Genomic DNA, 18,483 nt, shown 5'->3' with positions numbered 1-18,483 from the left:
TGGTCTCCGCGATCATGGCCATAGCATGGCGGGCAGGGCGCTCATTATTTCACGTTCCGGATAGTTGGGCGGCCATGATTGAGTGGTTTCGCGGGTAAACCGTTCAAAGTGGAGTGGCAGCGTGTCATCATTCCTCAACCCTTCAGCGATTTCCACTCGCTCTCGTCGGACCTCCCGGAGACGCAGGAACAGGCATTCCGTCTTGCCCCTTTGATCCCAGTAGACCTTCGACTTTCAGTCTCAATTCCTCCCGTTGCTTCACCATCTTCTCCCGAGAAAATTGTAGTTGGGAAATTCTCTCCGCGGGAGTGGATTGGATGATGGCTTGTTTTTCCTATTTCAGCCATACTGATTTAGTCTACACGTCCACACTCTGACGGCGATGAGGTGTGGTCGAACCTCTTTGAAATCATCGCTCATCTTCCACATCGCTCCGGTGAGGGCTCCTGTTGCGGCGAGGGAGCCTACGATGGCGGTTTTGGCGAGGGGTGGGAGGGTGCTGATTTTGAGAGATACGGAGCGGAGGCTTTGGATTAGTGGTTCCGCCATGATGGGTGCGCTCTGTGGAGATGAGGTTGGATGGAGGGTGGATGTTGTTGTCGAAGAGATGTCGATAGCAAAGGCTTGGCAAAGAGGAAAGAAGAGCCGAAGTTGACGCGGACGCGAGGATCTTCACGTCCACACATACATACACACCAACATCACCACCAACAACAACAACAACATCCAACATCGTCGACATCGGCATCAACCCACAGGAATCGGTCGAGAATGTCCACCACCAACAACCCCACCCGCACCCCTGGAGGCCACACGCATACGAATTCGACATCCTCCGCGCGACTCTCCACGGTCCCCACTTCCGCTTCCAAATCCCGGCAACTCTCACATTTACACGCCCAACTCGCGCAGTTGACGGCGAATATGTCGGATTTGGAGAATTTGTTGAGGATGACGGCCGTGCAGGCGGAGAGTATGCGTGGTCTGGGGGGGTATGCTGGGGGGATGTAAGTTTTTCTATCCTTGGAGTAGGAGTAGTAGAGGGGAAGAGGGGTGATAGATAGAGTGCTGACGAAGGAATAGGTTTATGGCGGCGAGTAAGGTGTTGGGGGAGGAGACTGTTAGTGGGGGCAGTGGTGGTGCTGGTGGACAGCAGCAGGCGGGGAGTGGTGGGCAGTGAGGTTCAAGGGGTTGAGCACTTTGGCTGTCCGCACAGCTGTGAGCGGTTGCGAAGTGGAACTTTGACTGATCGTCGTGGGTGACGGAGCAAGGCGTGATGCAGTCGTTCGGCGGAAGAAGTTCACTCACGCTCGTTGGGCCAGGAGAACGACGATTCGAAATACGTGCCGTGAAGGGTGCGAATTGCTTGCCAGAAGCAAATGTTTACGCCGACCGAGCATTTCAGACCTCGAACTCCGAAAACATTCACGCACATTCCAACTGCGACTGCAAGACGCGCTCCGTACTGGACGATTCAGACTTTGGCCGAACGACCAACACAAACTATCAACCGGTTCCACTGCAGCTTCATACCGGAGGTCTGATATAGAAGTTACTGTGTTGTTCACATGAACCCGGCCACTCAATCTGCACTTCAAGGCAGAAAACTTGTGCTCGAGCTCCCACGAGGACACACAGGCTCAGACGCAACTTCCAAAGCAGTAAGCAAGTACGTTTACCTCCAACCGGGCCGGAAGAGACACGCACCGCTTTCATGCTTCGAAAATCTGGTCCGACTTTTACAACAAACCGACTTCCTGCGCTGCCTGGTGTGCCCCACCGCACTTTCTGTGCCCTTCGCATGAAGGCGGATTCGGCTCTCAGTCGTTTCCGAGCACGAAACGATTCGTAAAACCAGCCGCCGAGTTCTGGAGATTGGGATAAAATCGTCTTGTTACCAACTTCGACAAACCACTTTCGACATACCAACTTCGATTTGATATACCAACTCCGACACACCAGATGTCGACACACCAACTTCGATACACCAGCAGCCAAACACACGACGTCCGACCAAACCACAACGCAACGATTCCTTGTACAACCTCGATTTCGGATGCTGAAGTGCCTGTGGTAATTTACACGAGCTGAATTCTCACTTGGGCTGCATCACCTTCATGAGCAGTTGGTAGCCGGCGAGGTCTGACAAGGGAATTCCCTTCCAAACACCAAATTCGTATACGATTCAGAAAGTCATCATCAGAAATCGAATCAGCCAGACACGACTTGCAAATTTCTGGCCTGCGCCTCCGCCGCTAATGTCTCAACACAACGAAATACATTTCCAACATCACCTCAAACCCGACTCAATGGAGGACCAAAACACCAATTTACTTACGCCGTCCTTCACAGCCAACGAATGTTCCACTCCATCTTTTGGCGGCAGATACCTCACGCCTTCCTTCACAAGCACAAGCACGAGAGCTTCCGCTTCCGAAACGCTTCACTCCGCGCATGATAACAAGCAGGAAGAAGCCTTTGACACGTCATCGAAATCGGATGAGACGCAGGAAGAAGAAAAAATTGCTCAAATACTCGAGTTGGAATTACTCCACGATACAGCCGGCAATCATACCTTGCAACTCAATTCTCGAGAAAAGGATATCATAATATCGGACTTGAGAGCCAGAAACATTGCATTGGAAGAAAGAAACGCCCGGTTACACGCGGCTCTCGAAGAACAGCAGCCCTTCGAACAAGAACGAGAGCACAGCCTCGGTGGATATCGGACGTCCCTAACCGCAGACAATCTGCTTCACGCCGGACTTGCCGCCGCGCAGAAGCCCTCTTCTTTTGCTCCCGACGACCGTGCCAAGCGGCTCGCTTCCACGTCGACCGGTTCGCCCACTTCCAGCGAGAGCGAAACGTCGGAAGACGGCGCGGAACTGGATGATGGCGGTACAGGCCGCACCTTCGCCGACTCTACCCCCCAGGAGATTCAAAGACAGAGACTCCAGCTCGAGACAACGCCAGCATCCGTCGCTCCGCGCAAGGGTAACACAGTTATTGACAGACCTGGTGTCGCATTGAACTCCAAGTTCACATTTGAAGCGCTCGTCGGTTTCTCCGATACTGGCGTTCCGCTAATGACTGGGATCCATGATCTTCCGGACCTGGTTCTAGCGTCGATCGTTGAAACAATGAATACGATTTCATCTGGATTTTATGGCACTCAACGGATCCCTCCTCAGCCGGTGGTTGCGCCGGCAGGGACATGTGCGCATTACTGGATGAGCGGGGGTGGGAAACGTGTGTCACGTTGGTCGGTCCGCAGATCGGGCTTGTATGCATGCTCTGGCTGTGCTCGCGCTGGCAGGGTGTGCCTTCGCTGGATGCGAACTGGCGTATGGAGAGTCTTGCCACTACCTGAGGATGTAAGAGCCGAAGGGGTTGGCTACAAGGATGATGCGTTCTGGATACAGAATCTGGATAGCAGCATGTTTGGACCGAGAACCGACTGCACGATCTGGGAGCGTACCGAGCTGCAGACGAAGAAAAGGAAGGCGGTAGGAGGTCTGGAAGCTGCGGCATGATATCGTGTCGAGCCTTCGATGCGCTGCGCCGAAACACGCTTCATTTTTGATCATCAATCGACGGAATGCTGCTCCGTTGTTTATGCAGCATTAGCATGGTCAAAGGTCATGAGCATAACCCAGAAATCCGTTCATACAACTTAATAGCAGATACATTCATCAGCCAGTCTATCGTTCGTACAGCATATTGAGCCACACAGAAGTACATGAACAGGTTGTGAGCTTGCCATTCTAGTATGATTGTTCAAGCTTCAGGTTGTCCTGCTCAAGTGCTCCAACAGATCAACAAGATTTGAGATTGATCACTGCGGAGACGAGGTAAAACAACTTGATGTCAGTATCATATGCCTCTCTGATGTCTGCTAATAGACCAACCCCAAACCTAAGACACGTTTAGCTGATGCCTGAGGCCGCAATGACCTGACGAAGCAAGCTTTGCATCTTTCGTCCTTCCGAATCGCTCTTGAGAAAGCTATCTACATTGACATGCAACGTCTCTCTTTCAAGAATGAATCCATGCTAAGCGAATTGAACGAGCTTGGGAGCTGGGTAGGGCTCAAAGACTGCACCCGTGCCACCCTTCCTCCGGATTGAGCTGCTACCAACGACACGAGTCTCCGTGGCTCCGCTTACACCGCACCACCTGGCTTGTATTCGGGTGGCTTGGATGGTTCAGTTCAAGCCGGGAAGCGAAAGAATTGTCGCTGCTTTCCCTCCCGCATAGACGCATGCATACTCCTCGAATCATGTCGTCTTTCTGACGCGGCCTGCATACCCAGAACCACCTGAGTTCGACGCATCCCGTGCAGTTTGCGCAGGGTCAAGGGAGTTGCATAAGCCCTTGGTCGTGGCTCACGTCTTCATTCTCCTGCCCAGACCGCATTCTTCAGGCTACTGAGGTTTGAGTCTTGCAGTGCAGTTTGCGTGGGACCACTGAGGTGGTTTATGTTTGATGAAGCAACCTACGCGGCTTGCTCTCCTGCTCGATATGCACACTCCAAGTCACAGGGCTTCGAGTCGTGTGATGCAGTTCAAGCGGGATCACGGAGGTGAACGCATGTCTGCAGACTGCGTGAGATACAGCAGTCATTCCTTCTTGGTCAAATGCTCTTGAAACCCGACCCACAATCCGCCAGAGATCGTTCAGCAATGTCCCAAACTTTGGTTCTCACTCCAAAGGCTGACGTCGACACCACCACAACAGCTTCGGGTCTTCAGGTCGTCGCATGTGGTCTCCCACGAACGGGAACCACAACAATTGGACTGGCACTGGCCATACTCCTCGACGGCCCTGTCCTGGACGGTATCTAGGATACCTTCCTTTACGGCACAGCATCCCAGCAACAGGAGTTCCTCCGAATGAACACCCTTGCACCCGACGACCCGGAACTGCTTCCCCTGATCGAGCATATCTTGACTTCACGACTACCGTACAAGGCGACGACGGACGCTCCTTTCACCTCCTACGTATCGGAACTAATCACTCTATACCCTGACGCCAAATTCGTCTGCACCGTCCGTTCATTCGAGCCGTGGTATTTCTCTTTCACCAACATTCAGCATTCGTTCACACTACTAGTGCCGTATGCATGGCTGTGGCCTTCCTTGAGGCGTTGCATTGCGTGCGTGGAGTCCGGCTGGAAGAATCGACTTCGGAAACGCTGCACGTCTTACGCCGTACCCGTCGGCCGTAAACTTCTGGAATCGCCTGTGTTTGATAAAGAGTTGCTCAAAGATGTTTGGGACACGCACATACAGCATTTGCGGGAGACGGTGCCAGAACGTCAACTATTGATGTTTGATGTGCGTGATGGGTGGAAGCCGCTGTGCGATTTTCTTGGGAAACCTGTTGCGACGAAGATGATTGGGAAGGATGATGGAAGCGGTGACTTCGAAGAAGTGGAATTGGAGTTTCCTCATTAGTGACGATGCGTGATGATCTGCTACGCATGCTGAGGAAGAGATTGATGCTGGTCACGCTGGGAGCTTGTTCGGCTGTTGGGATCGCTGCGTATTACACCTGGTCTTGATAATTCGCGCTGACTGTAGTTATCTCCGATCCCCCGCGCAACCTGCACGATCTCAGCTAATCGGGCGGAAGGTGTGCTGCGAAGGCTGCACGGAAAGTTGGAGAGTTGCGCATTTGAATCGGCTGCTCAGAATTCTACAGGGCTTCGGTGGCAATGTAGCTCCATGCTGTTGCTCAAGTTGCGCCGGACGAAGTGGTCCTGAGTGGCTTGGAGCGTGCAGGCTGGAAGGGAGCACAAAGGTAGATCAACGCCGTCGTCGAAAGCATATCACCTTTTCTCAGTTTCTTTCAGCGATTGCGATTGTCTCCTCGAACGCCTCTCTCCATTCTTGCAGCACAAGGCCAGCTCGGGGGATCGTGTGTCCTTTGCCAGTATCAAACAGCATTGCTGTATCTGGGTTGCACACATTGAACAATGCGATCGCACCGACCTTGTACGGATCTGGGACATGGTCAGCGAACATCTTAAACATCTTCAGCTGCAACACCGACCTGATGCTCCAATCACATGCAAGGTAGGAATGTCCAGCTTCAGGTCAGTCTCATCAGAAAGCACGATGCCTCCGCTTGGTCCAATTGGTGGCCATCCAGTAATGAACATCGCACATTTCAGCCTTCGTGGTCGGCCTTCTCTCTGGAATCGATCCATCTCATCGAGGACCAATGACGCCGCGAACCCGGCGCCCTCGCTGTACCCTATGACACCCTGGATTTCTGGATCGTTTTCCAGTGTCTCGTAAATGAGATCTAGCAACTGAGTCTTATTGCGCCACTCCATGGTGGTCATGTTGCTCGAAGAAGCTGATGCCCGAATGACATCTTCGGGTGTCTCGCCATTGGGAAGTTTGCGAATTCGAGTGATCATGCTCTGTTCGGCCGCACCGCCATCATCGAACCAACGATAATGAGGGCCGGCACCGAAGTATTGTTCGAAACCTGGAGAGTGTTGAGTGCAAAGTCTGGCGAAGAATGTCTTTCTCGAAGCCTTACCTTCTGGTGGATCAACGACGCATGGGCCATTGATGTACTGGAAGGATGCTACATTGTGAGCGGCCAGCTCCTTTTCCAGTGGCTCTGTTGCACGTCAGACCATGCATGTAATCACGGTTGCATTTCACTGAACATACGCAGCTGGATGCTGAAATTCTGTGAAAAGCATCAGATCATTCCTCTCCTTCTGTCAATTCAAGCACTCACCTCGGTATTGCCAATGGCACCGTGCAGACAGAGAAACTTCATCTTGTCGAAGCTGAACACTCACAAACCCCTGCAGCACTGTCGATAAGTCAAATATACCTCGTACGCAGACCAAAGTCATAAGTACCTCTTTACGATCACGACCAACTTGAGCAATTTCCTTCGTATCCACGGCCCACGCCAAAAACGCCTCGTCGATCATGGATCATTGACTTTGTCCGAAACAGATCAAGTTCGATCATCCCCAAACCCAGATAGGCAAGTCTCAGTGATCGGCATCCTCAACCGTGGCGCACAACCTTACTTGACTCGGCTGAGCTATGGACAGCCTTGAATTTTGTCTGGAGACAGCCATACACGCGTAGATTCTATACCACACACTACTTTGCCCTCATTTCTTTAGCATTAGAGCCTCCGGCGGCTAGAATAGTTCTGCTTAAGCGCTCGTCGCTGCGGGCAGGGGATAATGCCTCACGCGCTCGGCTATCGTACGCCCGTCGCTGTCCTCGCAAGCTCGGGCTCCTAAGTACTTACTTCCCTCCGTCGCTCGTCGCTTGTCGATAAAAGACAGTGCGCGTAGAATTAGTACCGTATGGCTGTCCCAAGATGAGATTCATGGCTGTCCATAGCCCCGCCGTACTTGACTCAGGCAACGCACGGAATCGGCAAGGAGCGCTATACTAGCGGGAACACATCTCAAAATCCAGGAACCAGGACGGGCTATGCCGCATTTTCCCCATGCAGTTCATCCTTGAATCTCCATAGCGGCATTAGTTGATGTACTCATCGTGCATTGCATGTGACAGATGCGGCAAGACTTTGCGGCCGGCTGCGAACGTGCTTCTGAGTTCAACGTGCGTCGAAGTTGAATGGACGAACATGTGCGTGCCAGGGGTGAGTGATGCCGAGGTGCTACTGCTATGGCAGGCCGGCCAGATCCACGTGACGACAGGCATACAAGCGAGGTGATATGACAGAGCCACATATCATGTAGGTAAGCGAGGAAGCAAGCGACAGGGGAGCGTACAGGTGAGGGTACATGTAAGCGTAAAGCGTACTCTGGCCAGGTACCATACGGAGAACACGACAGAACGGCAAACAAGTTACAAGTCGCAGATGTATGCGCGTAAGAAAGGACAGAGGGCAGCCAGATAGCTGTACATGTAACCGCACAGGTCTTGCTACAAAGCCGGGTAAAGAAGATTCACTGCGTATTGCAGGCAACGGAGTCAAATCGAACGGACAAATGCGATCTGACGACGAAGCTTCGTCTGAAACGTTATATATTGTCTATATGTATTGAGTGATTCCAGACTATAGACTCTCTATGTGGACATGTATATTGACCGATCACAGGCCCTTCCCTTCCTCATGTCTACTAGTTGTAGCAGTACTGCGAGAAGCAAGCGTTGCAGAAGTCTGGCAGGCTCGAGGCCTTCTTCTTCATGATGAAGCATGCGACGCAACGAGGCCAGTTGGAGTTGTTGTTGTTGGTGGCCATTCTGTTTCCGTTGGTAATGAAGTCCCGGGTCTGTTCAGGTGTAGTGGTCAGGTTGAAGGTGCTTGATGTCTGCGGCAGGTATTGCTGCACTGGGACGTAGATCAAGGTGTTCTTGGAGGGATCGTTACAACCAAAGATGGTTGGCTTGGTGTTGAGCTTTTTCGCTTGGAATTCATCCGGAGGCGGGATCGTTGGCATGCGGTTGAGGTTTGCAGGCTTGGAGGCTTGGTAGGTGTTGTACAGCTGGCCTCCGGTACTTTGGACGCCGTTGAGATCGTAGTATACGTCCCACACAAACAGGACATCAACGTTGTTTCGCTTGAGCAAGGGCCTAAACACAAAAAGGTATAAGAGTTAGCGAAGCTCAAACAACACCGTGATATGAACTTCCGCACCAAATTGGGATCACTTGACCCGAATTCCCTCCATCAATAAGGGCCAACTCCTGCTGTTGGGCAACTTGCGGCGATGATCTCATTCCGAAGAACGGGTTCGGGATGGCAGAGAAGTACTGGCGGTTGAGTGGATAGGTGATCCCTTCACCAATGGTCTGGAATATCGGTGCCAGAGGAGTGCCGGCGAAAGCACCGCCGGCGTCCTTGCATGCATTCACGATGACATTGGCCGAAGTGCCCATCATGAAGCCGAGATTGTCGAAGCCTGTCGTGCACTGGAAGGCGACGGGTCTGCCAGCATACATTCGAGTTCCAAGGTACTTGATGTCCATGAAAGCCTTCACGGCAGGGTCCCAGCTTCCAAATTCGAAAGGAGTAATCTCATACTGAGTTCCGTTTGATCCAGGACCGCAAGTACCACCTCCGTCTGCGGTCGATGATCCGATGGACGTGAAGATTGGCATAGGAACTTCTCCATTTGTGAACTTGGACTGACTTCGGCCGTCGGATATCAAGGCTCGAATGCCGCCGTGATCGCCGTACAGGTTGGCATAGCTAATGAGCCGACCATACATGTCGATCAAGGTCGCTGGGTAGCCCGCATTTGATTTCGACCCAACGTCACTTGCAAGCTCTGCACCTGAATTTGGCCGGTCCGGATCCTTGAGGGTGTTGAGGCCGTATTGGTACTTGGGCTGCCAGATGTTGTTGGAAAGGGAGCTGATCGAAGGCCAGTTGTTTTGGATGAGCCCTCCTTGGAATGCCGTTGAGCCGGAGAGTGTCGTCTCATAGGTTATTGCTTGGAGCAAGCCAGCCATGGGACCACTGCCCTCGGTACCATCAAGCTGTTGATGGATACCCGCAGACAGCAGAGACGCACGTAGGAAGCCGCCCGCCAGTGCAGATCCAATGGTCGGCATGGAGTTGACGTTGAACGATCCGAATTGGCGAAGCCATGATCGCAGAGCAGCATCGGCCTTTGGCTTCTTGTTGTTGTACCAAGCCTGCTCTGAGCTGCTCAGTCCTTGAGCGATTCTCACGAGAGGGGTCGAAGGGCATAGGCCTGGCTTCGGAGCATAAGGAAACGGTTCCGTTGCCTCACGAGATGAGAGCCCGATGCTGTGAGCGAATGTGGCGCAGACAAGCGCTAGCAGCAAGACGAAGCTGTGTGAGACAACCATTGCGACCAAACGTTCATGAATTTGTCTCAGACCGAGCGACGCGGGGACCCAATGCTCTTCTATCTGATCGTAAACAAAGCCACGATGGCAAATTGGCAATAGACACAGGGTTCTGTGCAACTATTGGAGGAAATGAAAGCAGCAATCGCAGGAACGCCGCAGACGGCACACTGAATCGTGTAGGGCGATCGGGCTGTACTACTGCCGATAATTTCTTTCCGGCTGGCTATGGGCGGCAGACTTGGATATGCAGGATTGATAGTTGACGCAGCAGGCGCTCTTATGCGGCGGCAGACCGGATAAAGCACCAACGATCCTCAACTGACAGATCATATCATGGAAATCAAACGATACCCCGGGACATCTCCTTGACAGATGCGTACCTCGGAAGTATATGCTCGAGAGTTGGGGCCCCCGGACAGGCCATGACTCCTAGACGAGTGGGGAGACAGGGTATCACACGTGTGAATCTGAATAATACTGCCGTGCATCTGTGAGCTGCTTGTCACGAATCTTTGTGCTCCGCGCCACATGGTCGTTCGCTGGCTGGGTCGTTACACACCTATTCAACCATCCATATAGGCATCGACATTGGCTGAGCGTGTTCCGTGTTCTTGGGACGTTCGATTTTCGAGAAACTTGGGAGCGCGAGATAACTTGGGCAGCAGACCTCGTCGCTATCTCCTATCAGAGTCTCTGCTAGAGTATTCGAGTTGCTCCGAATGCAACGTAATGCATGATGACGGCATTTGTTGTCTTCTTTCCATGGGACACGCTTTCGCATTGCAAAAGCTGAGAAGGCTTTTCAAAATGCCTCAGCATTTGTTTCTCGAGCAAGAACCTGCGCAGCCAAGTTCCCGCGGCACCGACACTGCCCATGAGACAGCGCGCCGTTGGTTGTTGAAACAACCTTTCATCACCCGTTCATCAAGGTTCAACAAGGATCGTCGACCTTATATAAACTTCAGCGGACGACTTCACCTGTGCCCCGGGGATCGGCGCTAGTAGCGGACGCTAAACTTGTTTGGTTGATTCTGGTTCCAGAAGTCGTCTCTGCTCGGCACACTCCGAACGCTAGCTCCTTATCACAAGCCATTGCACCTGTCGATCACTGCCGAAGCAACCAGGTGCGCGCGATTCACGATCGTATCCAGCAAATTTGTTAATGTTCGGGTACGACAAGGGCCGATGTGCAATGGAGCCCAGACTGAGTTGTTCGACGGCCCCACCAATGAGCGAGGCATCCACTCATCGTGGACGAATACTTGGGGTCCAGGGGCATGTCCGAGTAGAAAGCCCATCGAGGGCCCATAAAACCCCAGGTCCTGTCTTGAAGATCGCCTACAGGCTTGTGCATAAGCGACCACATTCTCGTCTTCCGCCGCTGTCACTCAACCATGGCGGACGACATTGCCATAGTAGGCTATGCATGCCGACTTCCAGGACATGTTTCCACTCCAGACGACCTGTGGGAGCTGTGTACGCGAGGTCGCAATGGCTGGTCTGAGATTCCCGAAGAACGTTTCTCATCCGGTGCATTCCACCATCCGAATCCCCTCAAACCAGGAACGTTCAACCCGAAGGGCGGGTTTTTCCTCAAAGACGACATTTCCAAGTTCGACGCTCCATTCTTCAATCTCACAAAGAAGGAAGCCATATCTCTGGATCCTCAGCAGCGACTCCTTCTGGAGTGTACATACGAGGCCCTGGAAAATGCCGGATTCCCGCGAGAGAGCTATGCGGGCAGGAAAGTGGGCGTGTACGTCGGCGGCAACTTCGCCGACTACGAGCTGATGAACGTACGAGACTTGGAGACCGCACCCGTGTTCCAGGCCACCGGATGTGCACCGGCTATGCAAGCAAACAGAATATCGCATTTCTTCGACTTCCGAGGGCCCAGCATGACCATCGATACCGCATGTTCTGGCTCGCTTGTTGCATTACACCACGCAGTGCAGAGTCTTGCCCGAGGAGAGACCAGCGAAGGCATCGTCGCTGGATGTCGGCTGAACATCCTCCCCGACTACTTTGTGACAATGTCCATGTCTCAGCTCTTGAACGACCACGGGAAGACCTTTGCTTTCGATGACCGAGCGGACGGAGGATTTGCGAAGGGCGAGGGCGCAGGCGTTCTCGTCTTGAAGCCCTTGAAGGATGCTATCCGAGACAAAGATTCCATCCGAGCAGTCATTACGAAGACTGGTGTAAACCAGGATGGTAAAACAATCGGCATTACCAACCCGAATGGAGATGCTCAACAGAGTCTTGTCCAGCAAATGTACAGCGATGCGAATATCGATCCCGCGGAGTGCGCATTTGCGGAATGCCACGGAACTGGCACAAAAGGTATGTTGTAGCAGGCAACGCTTCAGTTTACCTCGACCGTATGCTGACTTGACGCTTCGCTTTTAGTGGGAGATCCAATCGAAGCCCGAGCGATACACCAGTCCCTGTCTCATTTGCGATCTCCTGAAGACCCTCTGTACATCGGCTCGGTCAAGTCAAATGTTGGCCATCTTGAAGGAGCGAGTGGCGTGATCTCGATGATCAAGGCATCTCTCATGCTTGAAAAAGAGCTGCTGCTGCCGAATGCCAACTTCCGGGTTGCGAATCCTGCAATCCCAATGGATGACTGGAACATGAAGGTGCTCAAGTCCACTCGACCTTGGCCGAAGGGAAAGCACTACGTCGATGTTTCGAACTATGGGTAAGTAGCTTGAGGAGAGTGAGGCTTGCCGCATAGCCTGAGGTTGTCCTCCAGGTCGTGGATGGTCTTGTCTTGCATCGATACTCTGCTGGCAAAGCTGACGATCTGACTAGTTTCGGCGGGACAAACGCTCATGCCATTCTTCAAATGGCTCCTCGTGAGACAAGGAGACCTCCACAAGCCGACAACAGCCAGCCAGCAGACCCGACTGTCAAGCTCTTCCTGACTTCTGCGAACGATCAGGAAGCCTTGAAGAAAAGGATGAACGATCTTACCGTCTACATCGAGCAGCGCCCCGAAGTCTTCGAGAAGAGCCTGTGTCCCAATGTTGCGTACACCCTTGGAGCTCGCCGTTCGCATCTTCGGTACCGATTGGCAGTGCCGGCCACTTGTCTCGCCGAGCTGAGCAACAGCATGACAACAAACAGCATTCGGCTAACAAGAAGTCTGGACGCTCCTAAGCTCGGCTTCGTCTTCACCGGCCAGGGAGCCCAATGGCCACAAATGGGCATGGGCTTGATGCGAGAGTATCCTATTTTCGCCTCTGCGATCAACCGTGCTGATGCGCATCTGCGTTCACTGGGTGCCGATTTCTCACTTTCCGCGGAACTTCTTCTCCCCAAGAAGATGTCTCACATCAACAATCCGGAGATCAGCCAGCCAGCCTGCACTGCCGTACAGATTGGGTTGGTAGAGCTTTTTAGATCATGGGGTGTCCAGCCTAGTTCTGTGGTCGGACACAGCAGCGGAGAGATCGCAGCAGCATATACCGCGGGTGCTTTCGACGCTGATACTGCGATGGGGCTGGCGTATTTCCGCGGGCTCATGACATTGAAGTTGAAGGCGGCATACCCTGACCTCGAAGGTGGTATGATCGCCATCGGACTGGGCCCCGATGGTGTTGCACCTTATCTGGAGAAGATCAGCAAAGGATATGCTACAATCGCCTGCATCAACAGCCCAACGAGTGTTACGGTCTCTGGAGACCGAACTGCAATCGCCGAACTCCACGAGATTCTGCAAGCTGAAAATATCTTCAACCGCCAGCTGCCGATCGATGTTGCTTATCACTCCAACCACATGGCAAAAATCGCAGACCTGTACCTCGTCAGCATTTCAGCAGCAAGGCCGTCGACCACTCTGACTTGCAGCTTTGTGTCCTCCGTCTACGGGCGGCATCTGGAGGGCTCCCAGATTGAGCCTCAGTACTGGGTGGACAACCTGATCTCCCCGGTGCGCTTCGCTGATGCCGTCGCTTTGATGTGCTCGGATTCGGAGAGGCCTGACATGCTCATTGAGTTTGGACCACACTCTGCGCTCAAAGGACCGATCTTGGACTCCATGAAGGCACAAGGTCTCACGCCTGAAGACATCAGCTATTCGGCATGTCTCATCAGAAATGAGGATGCCTTGACCTCTGTCCTTACAGCTGCCGGTGCTGTATACATGCGAGGCGTTACCTTGGACACGCTGGCGATCAACTTCCCGCACTCACAGGCCCAGTCGTGCGCTTTGTTGACCGATCTTCCTCGCTACCCGTGGCAGCATTCGACCTCTTACTGGCACTCCTCGCGCCTTGCGCAGAAGCACATCGCACGATCAGGCGAGAGGAACGATGTCCTTGGAGCGCTGGCTGCATACTCCAACGATCTTGAGCCAACCTGGCGGAACATCATCCGTTTGGACGATATTCCATGGCTGCGTCACCACAAGATGCAAGGTCTTCCCGTCTTTCCATTCGCAGGCTATATCGCAATGGCCATTGAGGCTGCCAAACAGGAGTCGCAGTTCCAAAAGTTGGAGTTCGACGGCTTCGAGCTGCACGAGATTGTTGTCAGTGCCGCTATGGTCCTAGATGATGCCTCTGATACGGAGGCCACGATCACCCTGCGTCCTCACAACGAAGCCTCAAGAGGCTACTCAAAGACATGGAAAGAGTTCCGTATTTGCTCTTGGGGTGAAGGTCCCGGCTGGACGGAGAACTGCCGTGGACTCGTGAGAGCGACCAATTCTCGGGCCCGGGAGCATCAAGCTTTTGCTTCGTGCCAACAGCTCGAAGCCAAGGTTTTGGGTAGCCGTGAAGAAATCATCACTGCGAGGGCAACCCAAGAGGTATGTCAAAAGCTGATATACGAAGACCTGGATCGTGTCGGTGCTGGTTACGGAACCTCATTCCAGGGCCTGCGGAACTGTTTCTCCGGCGCGGAGCACTCCCGAGGAGACATATTTGTGCAGGACACGAAGAACCTCATGCCCAAGGCTTTCGAGCCTGAGCTTGTCATCCATCCATCGCTGCTCGACATATTTCTCCACTTGACCTGGCCGATCTTGGGAGCAGGTCAAGGGTCCTTCGAGAACCTTTACATGCCCACGAGCGTGCAGTCGGTGAAGATCCAGATGGACTCTGTGAAACAAACTGGCGAGCATCTACAAGTCTGGTGCTCCGGAACGCCAGATCTCGCCGCTCCCAAGCCGACGACCTTCGACATGCATGCGACCAAGCCTGGCGAGCAAGGGCGGCCGGTGATTGAATTCAAGGGATTCGTCATGACTCCGCTAGGAAACGCTGATTCGACTTCCGCTCCGATCGAGAAGATCTGCTACAAAATGGTTGCCGAGCCTTTCGAGCCATATGGTAGAAAGGACTCGCCTTTCGAGGATGCTCGAAGAGACTCCCCTCTCGATGCGCCGACGGGCTTCACACTCTTGAACGGCACCAACGGCACGAACGGACATGCCACTACCAACGGCAACGGCACGAATGGACATGCCCTTACCAACGGCAACGGCACGAATGGAGACCATCATCACGTCAACGGCACGAATGGCCACCTGACCCAGCTCAATGGCACGAATGGTGTGAACGGTGCTGCAGTGAACGGTGACCATGCCGCTGAGACATCCGAAATCACCGTTGTCCATTTCGGCAACTGCGACAAGCTCAGCAGTGACGTGTCCGAATCAATCCACTACAACTCCGGCCTGGAAGCACCGATCGATGCCCTGGGCAGCGTGGACTGTTCTGGAAAGCGAGTGGTCCTCCTTCAAGCCAGTGGTACCTCGCTCGCGGACGTCTCAAGCGCCGACTTTGACAGCCTCAAACAGGTCTTGCTCACTGGCGCGCAAGTCATCTGGGTGTACGCCAAAGACGAGCCCGAGACGGGCATGAGCGTCGGACTGGCGAGAACTATCCGTGCCGAAAACATGTCGAAGATCTACACACTCGGCGTGGACTCAAGCGAGCTGCAAGGCTCCTGGTCGGTCATGGCGATCGAGCAGGCGATGCAATGTCTATGGTTCTCTCCGCCTGAAGAGGCTGTGCGAGATGCAGAATTTACTGCTTCAAGGGGCCACCTGAGCATTCTGCGTATCGTCGACGATGATCAGCTCAATGACTTCATGCGAAGCCAGACTGGAACCGCCGTTTTCCAGAAGCAAGATTTTGCACAGCCTGATCGCAGACTGCGGATGAAGATCGAGTCTGCCGGTGCTCTTGACACGCTATACTGGGAGGATGAACCAGTGGAAGTGCTGCAAGACGATGCAATTGAGATCGAGGTCCGAGCGACTGGAGTCAACTTCAAGGACATCGTCGTGTCCATGGGGCAAGTCAGCCAGCCATACATCGGCGTCGAGTGCAGTGGAGTGGTTGCCTCGATCGGCAAGAACGTCACAAATGTTCAAGTCGGTCAACGTGTGATGGCCATGACCACCGGTGCCTACTCCACCTACGCACGCTGCCTGGCGACGAGCGCATTCCCCATCGCTGACAGCGTGAGCTTTGAAGAGGCTGCCACAATTCCGGTCATCTTCGCCACAGCGTACTATGCGCTCTTCGACTGCGCTCGCTTGGAGGAAGGCGAGACGATCCTGATCCACGCCGCTGCTGGAGGTGTTGGTCAAGCTGCCATCATGCTCGCCAAGACGATCGGAGCCAAGATCCTCGCCACTGTCGGAAGTGCGGACAAGAAGCAATTCCTGATGGAGCAGTATTCCATTCCCGAGGAGAACATTTTCTACAGCCGCGATGCCTCCTTCGGGCCGATGGTGCGCCATGCCACTGGTCAGGCTGGAGTGGACGTCGTGTTGAATTCTCTGGCCGGCGAGCTCCTGCGGGAGAGTTGGGATTGCCTCGCTCCATTCGGAAGATTCATCGAAATCGGCAAGGCCGACATCACCCAGAACGGCCGTCTGGACATGCTCAAGTTCGAGTACAATTGCACTTTCTCTTCGGTCGATCTTACCAAGGTCGCAGCATACAAGCCGAAGCTCATGCAGCGATTGCTCTCCGATGTTCACAAGCTGATCGCCTCTGGAACAATCTCACCGATCTCTCCCGTCAAGACTTTCCCCATCTCCGAGACCGAAGCCGCCTTCAGAGCTCTTCAGAGCGGAAGGATCTTTGGAAAGCTAGTCGTTGTTCCTCGCGAAGGCGACCAAGTTCGGGTAAGTCTCCTTCTCAGTCTTCATTAATCGGCAGAATACTGACAGTGCATAGGCAACCACCAGGAAAGTCGGCGACAGCCTTTTACGCAGCGATGCCACCTATGTCATCATTGGTGGCACCGGCGGCTTAGGCCGAAGCATGGCACGCTGGATGTCGATGAAGGGCGCCCGGAATATCGTCCTCACCTCCCGGAGTGCTTCAATGAACGATCGAGTTCAGGCATTGGCAGACGATCTCAGCCCCCACGGCACAAAGCTTGTGGTCAAGGCATGTGACGTTTCCGACATGGTCTCCGTGAAGCAGTTGGTCGAGCAAGACCTGAATGGTCTTCCACAGATCCGCGGTATCGTTCATGGCGCCATGGTCCTCGAGGACATGCTCTACGAGCAGATGAGCATTGACAGCTTCCGGAAGGTGACTGCCTGCAAGGTCCAAGGAGCACAGAATCTCCACCAGGTGCTTGCAGGACAAGAGCTGGACTTCTTCGTGGCGCTATCGTCCGTTGCCGGTGTCGTGGGCAACCGCGGTCAAGCAGCGTACGCAGCAGCCAACGTCTTCCTCGACTCTTTCATGGAGTGGAGAAGATCCCAAGGTCTTCCGGGAGCTTCCATCGATCTTGCCGCCATCTCAAATGTCGGCTACCTGGCCGATGGCAGCGATGCTCGTCGGGAAGAAGTGCTGAAGAACATCGGAGGACAAACCCTCGACGAGTCGCAAGTCCTCGCTCTCCTGGCTGCTGCGGTGACTGGCAAGCTACAGTCCTGCGGCGGTCAGTGCATCACTGGTCTCGGCAATGCCACCAAAGAGAGCTTCTGGATCAGCGATTCCAAGTTCGCAATCCTCAAGGAGATCGTGGACTCGCAGGATGGTGGAGCTGGAGCTGACGCTGCGAATGTCCCATTGCTGAAGCTCATTCGCACAGCATCGACTCCGGAGGAGGCCTCGACAGCGCTTTACGAGGCCTTGGCAATCAAGATTGCCAACGTGCTGGTGCTTCCCGAAGATGCCATCAAGCCGTCTCAGACACTGAAGGCACTCGGATTGGACTCTCTTGTCGCAATTGAAATCCGGAATTACATTGCGCGAGAGACGGAGGTGAACTTGCAGGTCCTGGAGCTCCTTTCCAGTGGCTCCATCTTGAATTTGGTACACCTGATCTTGAAGAAGATGGGCATTGAGGTGTAGGCGAGATGTGTTCGATTGTAGTTCCCTTTGGTTTGGTCGACTTGGCTTCCATTGTACATATTTAGCAGTGTGCATATTGGATTGTATTTGGGAGCAATAGAAAGAATTTTCGTATCAGGGCGATGCCAATCTCATGCCAGACGCCGCCGCAGGACTCTTGAGCTCGGTTGTCCCGTCAAAAGTCTTGCAGTAGAGTCGTTCCCGTGAGGAAAAGATCATCCTGCTGTAGAGTTTGAAGTGTTTGCTGGCAATCCCGAAGCCAGACGCTGAACGCGGGGTCATCGCCAGTGAGGTCTCCCGAAGCATCG

At 53.6% G+C, this 18,483-nt stretch overlaps 5 protein-coding genes across 5 annotated transcripts; 3 read left to right on the top strand and 2 right to left on the bottom strand.

The window, feature by feature from the left end:
• Positions 1 to 831: 831 nt before the first annotated feature.
• MYCGRDRAFT_29582 (uncharacterized protein) lies at positions 832 to 1,147 on the top strand (the record flags this gene model as incomplete). The annotated part of the gene is made up of 2 exons (XM_003852733.1): positions 832 to 1,007; positions 1,078 to 1,147. Coding segments are annotated over 2 exons (246 nt in total), but the record flags the coding sequence as incomplete, so codon positions are not given.
• Positions 1,148 to 3,105: 1,958 nt separating this feature from the next.
• On the top strand, positions 3,106 to 3,698 carry MYCGRDRAFT_80635 (uncharacterized protein; the record flags this gene model as incomplete). The annotated part of the gene is made up of 1 exon (XM_003852734.1): positions 3,106 to 3,698. The coding sequence occupies one exon, from the start codon at positions 3,141 to 3,143 to the stop codon at positions 3,531 to 3,533; it is 393 nt and encodes a 130-aa protein (XP_003852782.1).
• Positions 3,699 to 5,617: 1,919 nt separating this feature from the next.
• On the bottom strand, positions 5,618 to 7,034 carry MYCGRDRAFT_104337 (uncharacterized protein; the record flags this gene model as incomplete). Its single annotated transcript, XM_003851977.1, has 6 exons — positions 5,618 to 6,004; positions 6,055 to 6,498; positions 6,553 to 6,636; positions 6,690 to 6,708; positions 6,760 to 6,829; positions 6,887 to 7,034. 5 exons carry the CDS (start codon positions 6,799 to 6,801, stop codon positions 5,841 to 5,843), a joined length of 753 nt encoding a protein of 250 aa, XP_003852025.1.
• Positions 7,035 to 8,137: 1,103 nt separating this feature from the next.
• Positions 8,138 to 9,836, bottom strand: MYCGRDRAFT_41969 (uncharacterized protein; the record flags this gene model as incomplete). The annotated part of the gene is made up of 2 exons (XM_003851976.1): positions 8,138 to 8,591; positions 8,656 to 9,836. The coding sequence occupies 2 exons, from the start codon at positions 9,834 to 9,836 to the stop codon at positions 8,138 to 8,140; spliced, it is 1,635 nt and encodes a 544-aa protein (XP_003852024.1).
• Positions 9,837 to 11,233: 1,397 nt separating this feature from the next.
• PKS3 (polyketide synthase) lies at positions 11,234 to 18,279 on the top strand (the record flags this gene model as incomplete). Its single annotated transcript, XM_003852735.1, has 5 exons — positions 11,234 to 12,182; positions 12,249 to 12,543; positions 12,657 to 15,178; positions 15,344 to 16,989; positions 17,042 to 18,279. 5 exons carry the CDS (start codon positions 11,234 to 11,236, stop codon positions 18,173 to 18,175), a joined length of 6,546 nt encoding a protein of 2,181 aa, XP_003852783.1.
• Positions 18,280 to 18,483: the final 204 nt, after the last annotated feature.

This window comes from Zymoseptoria tritici, chromosome 5, assembly GCF_000219625.1.
Source record: "Zymoseptoria tritici IPO323 chromosome 5, whole genome shotgun sequence".
Classification (NCBI taxonomy): Eukaryota; Fungi; Ascomycota; class Dothideomycetes; order Mycosphaerellales; family Mycosphaerellaceae; genus Zymoseptoria; species Zymoseptoria tritici.
This window is presented reverse-complemented; position numbering and strand designations above follow the sequence as displayed.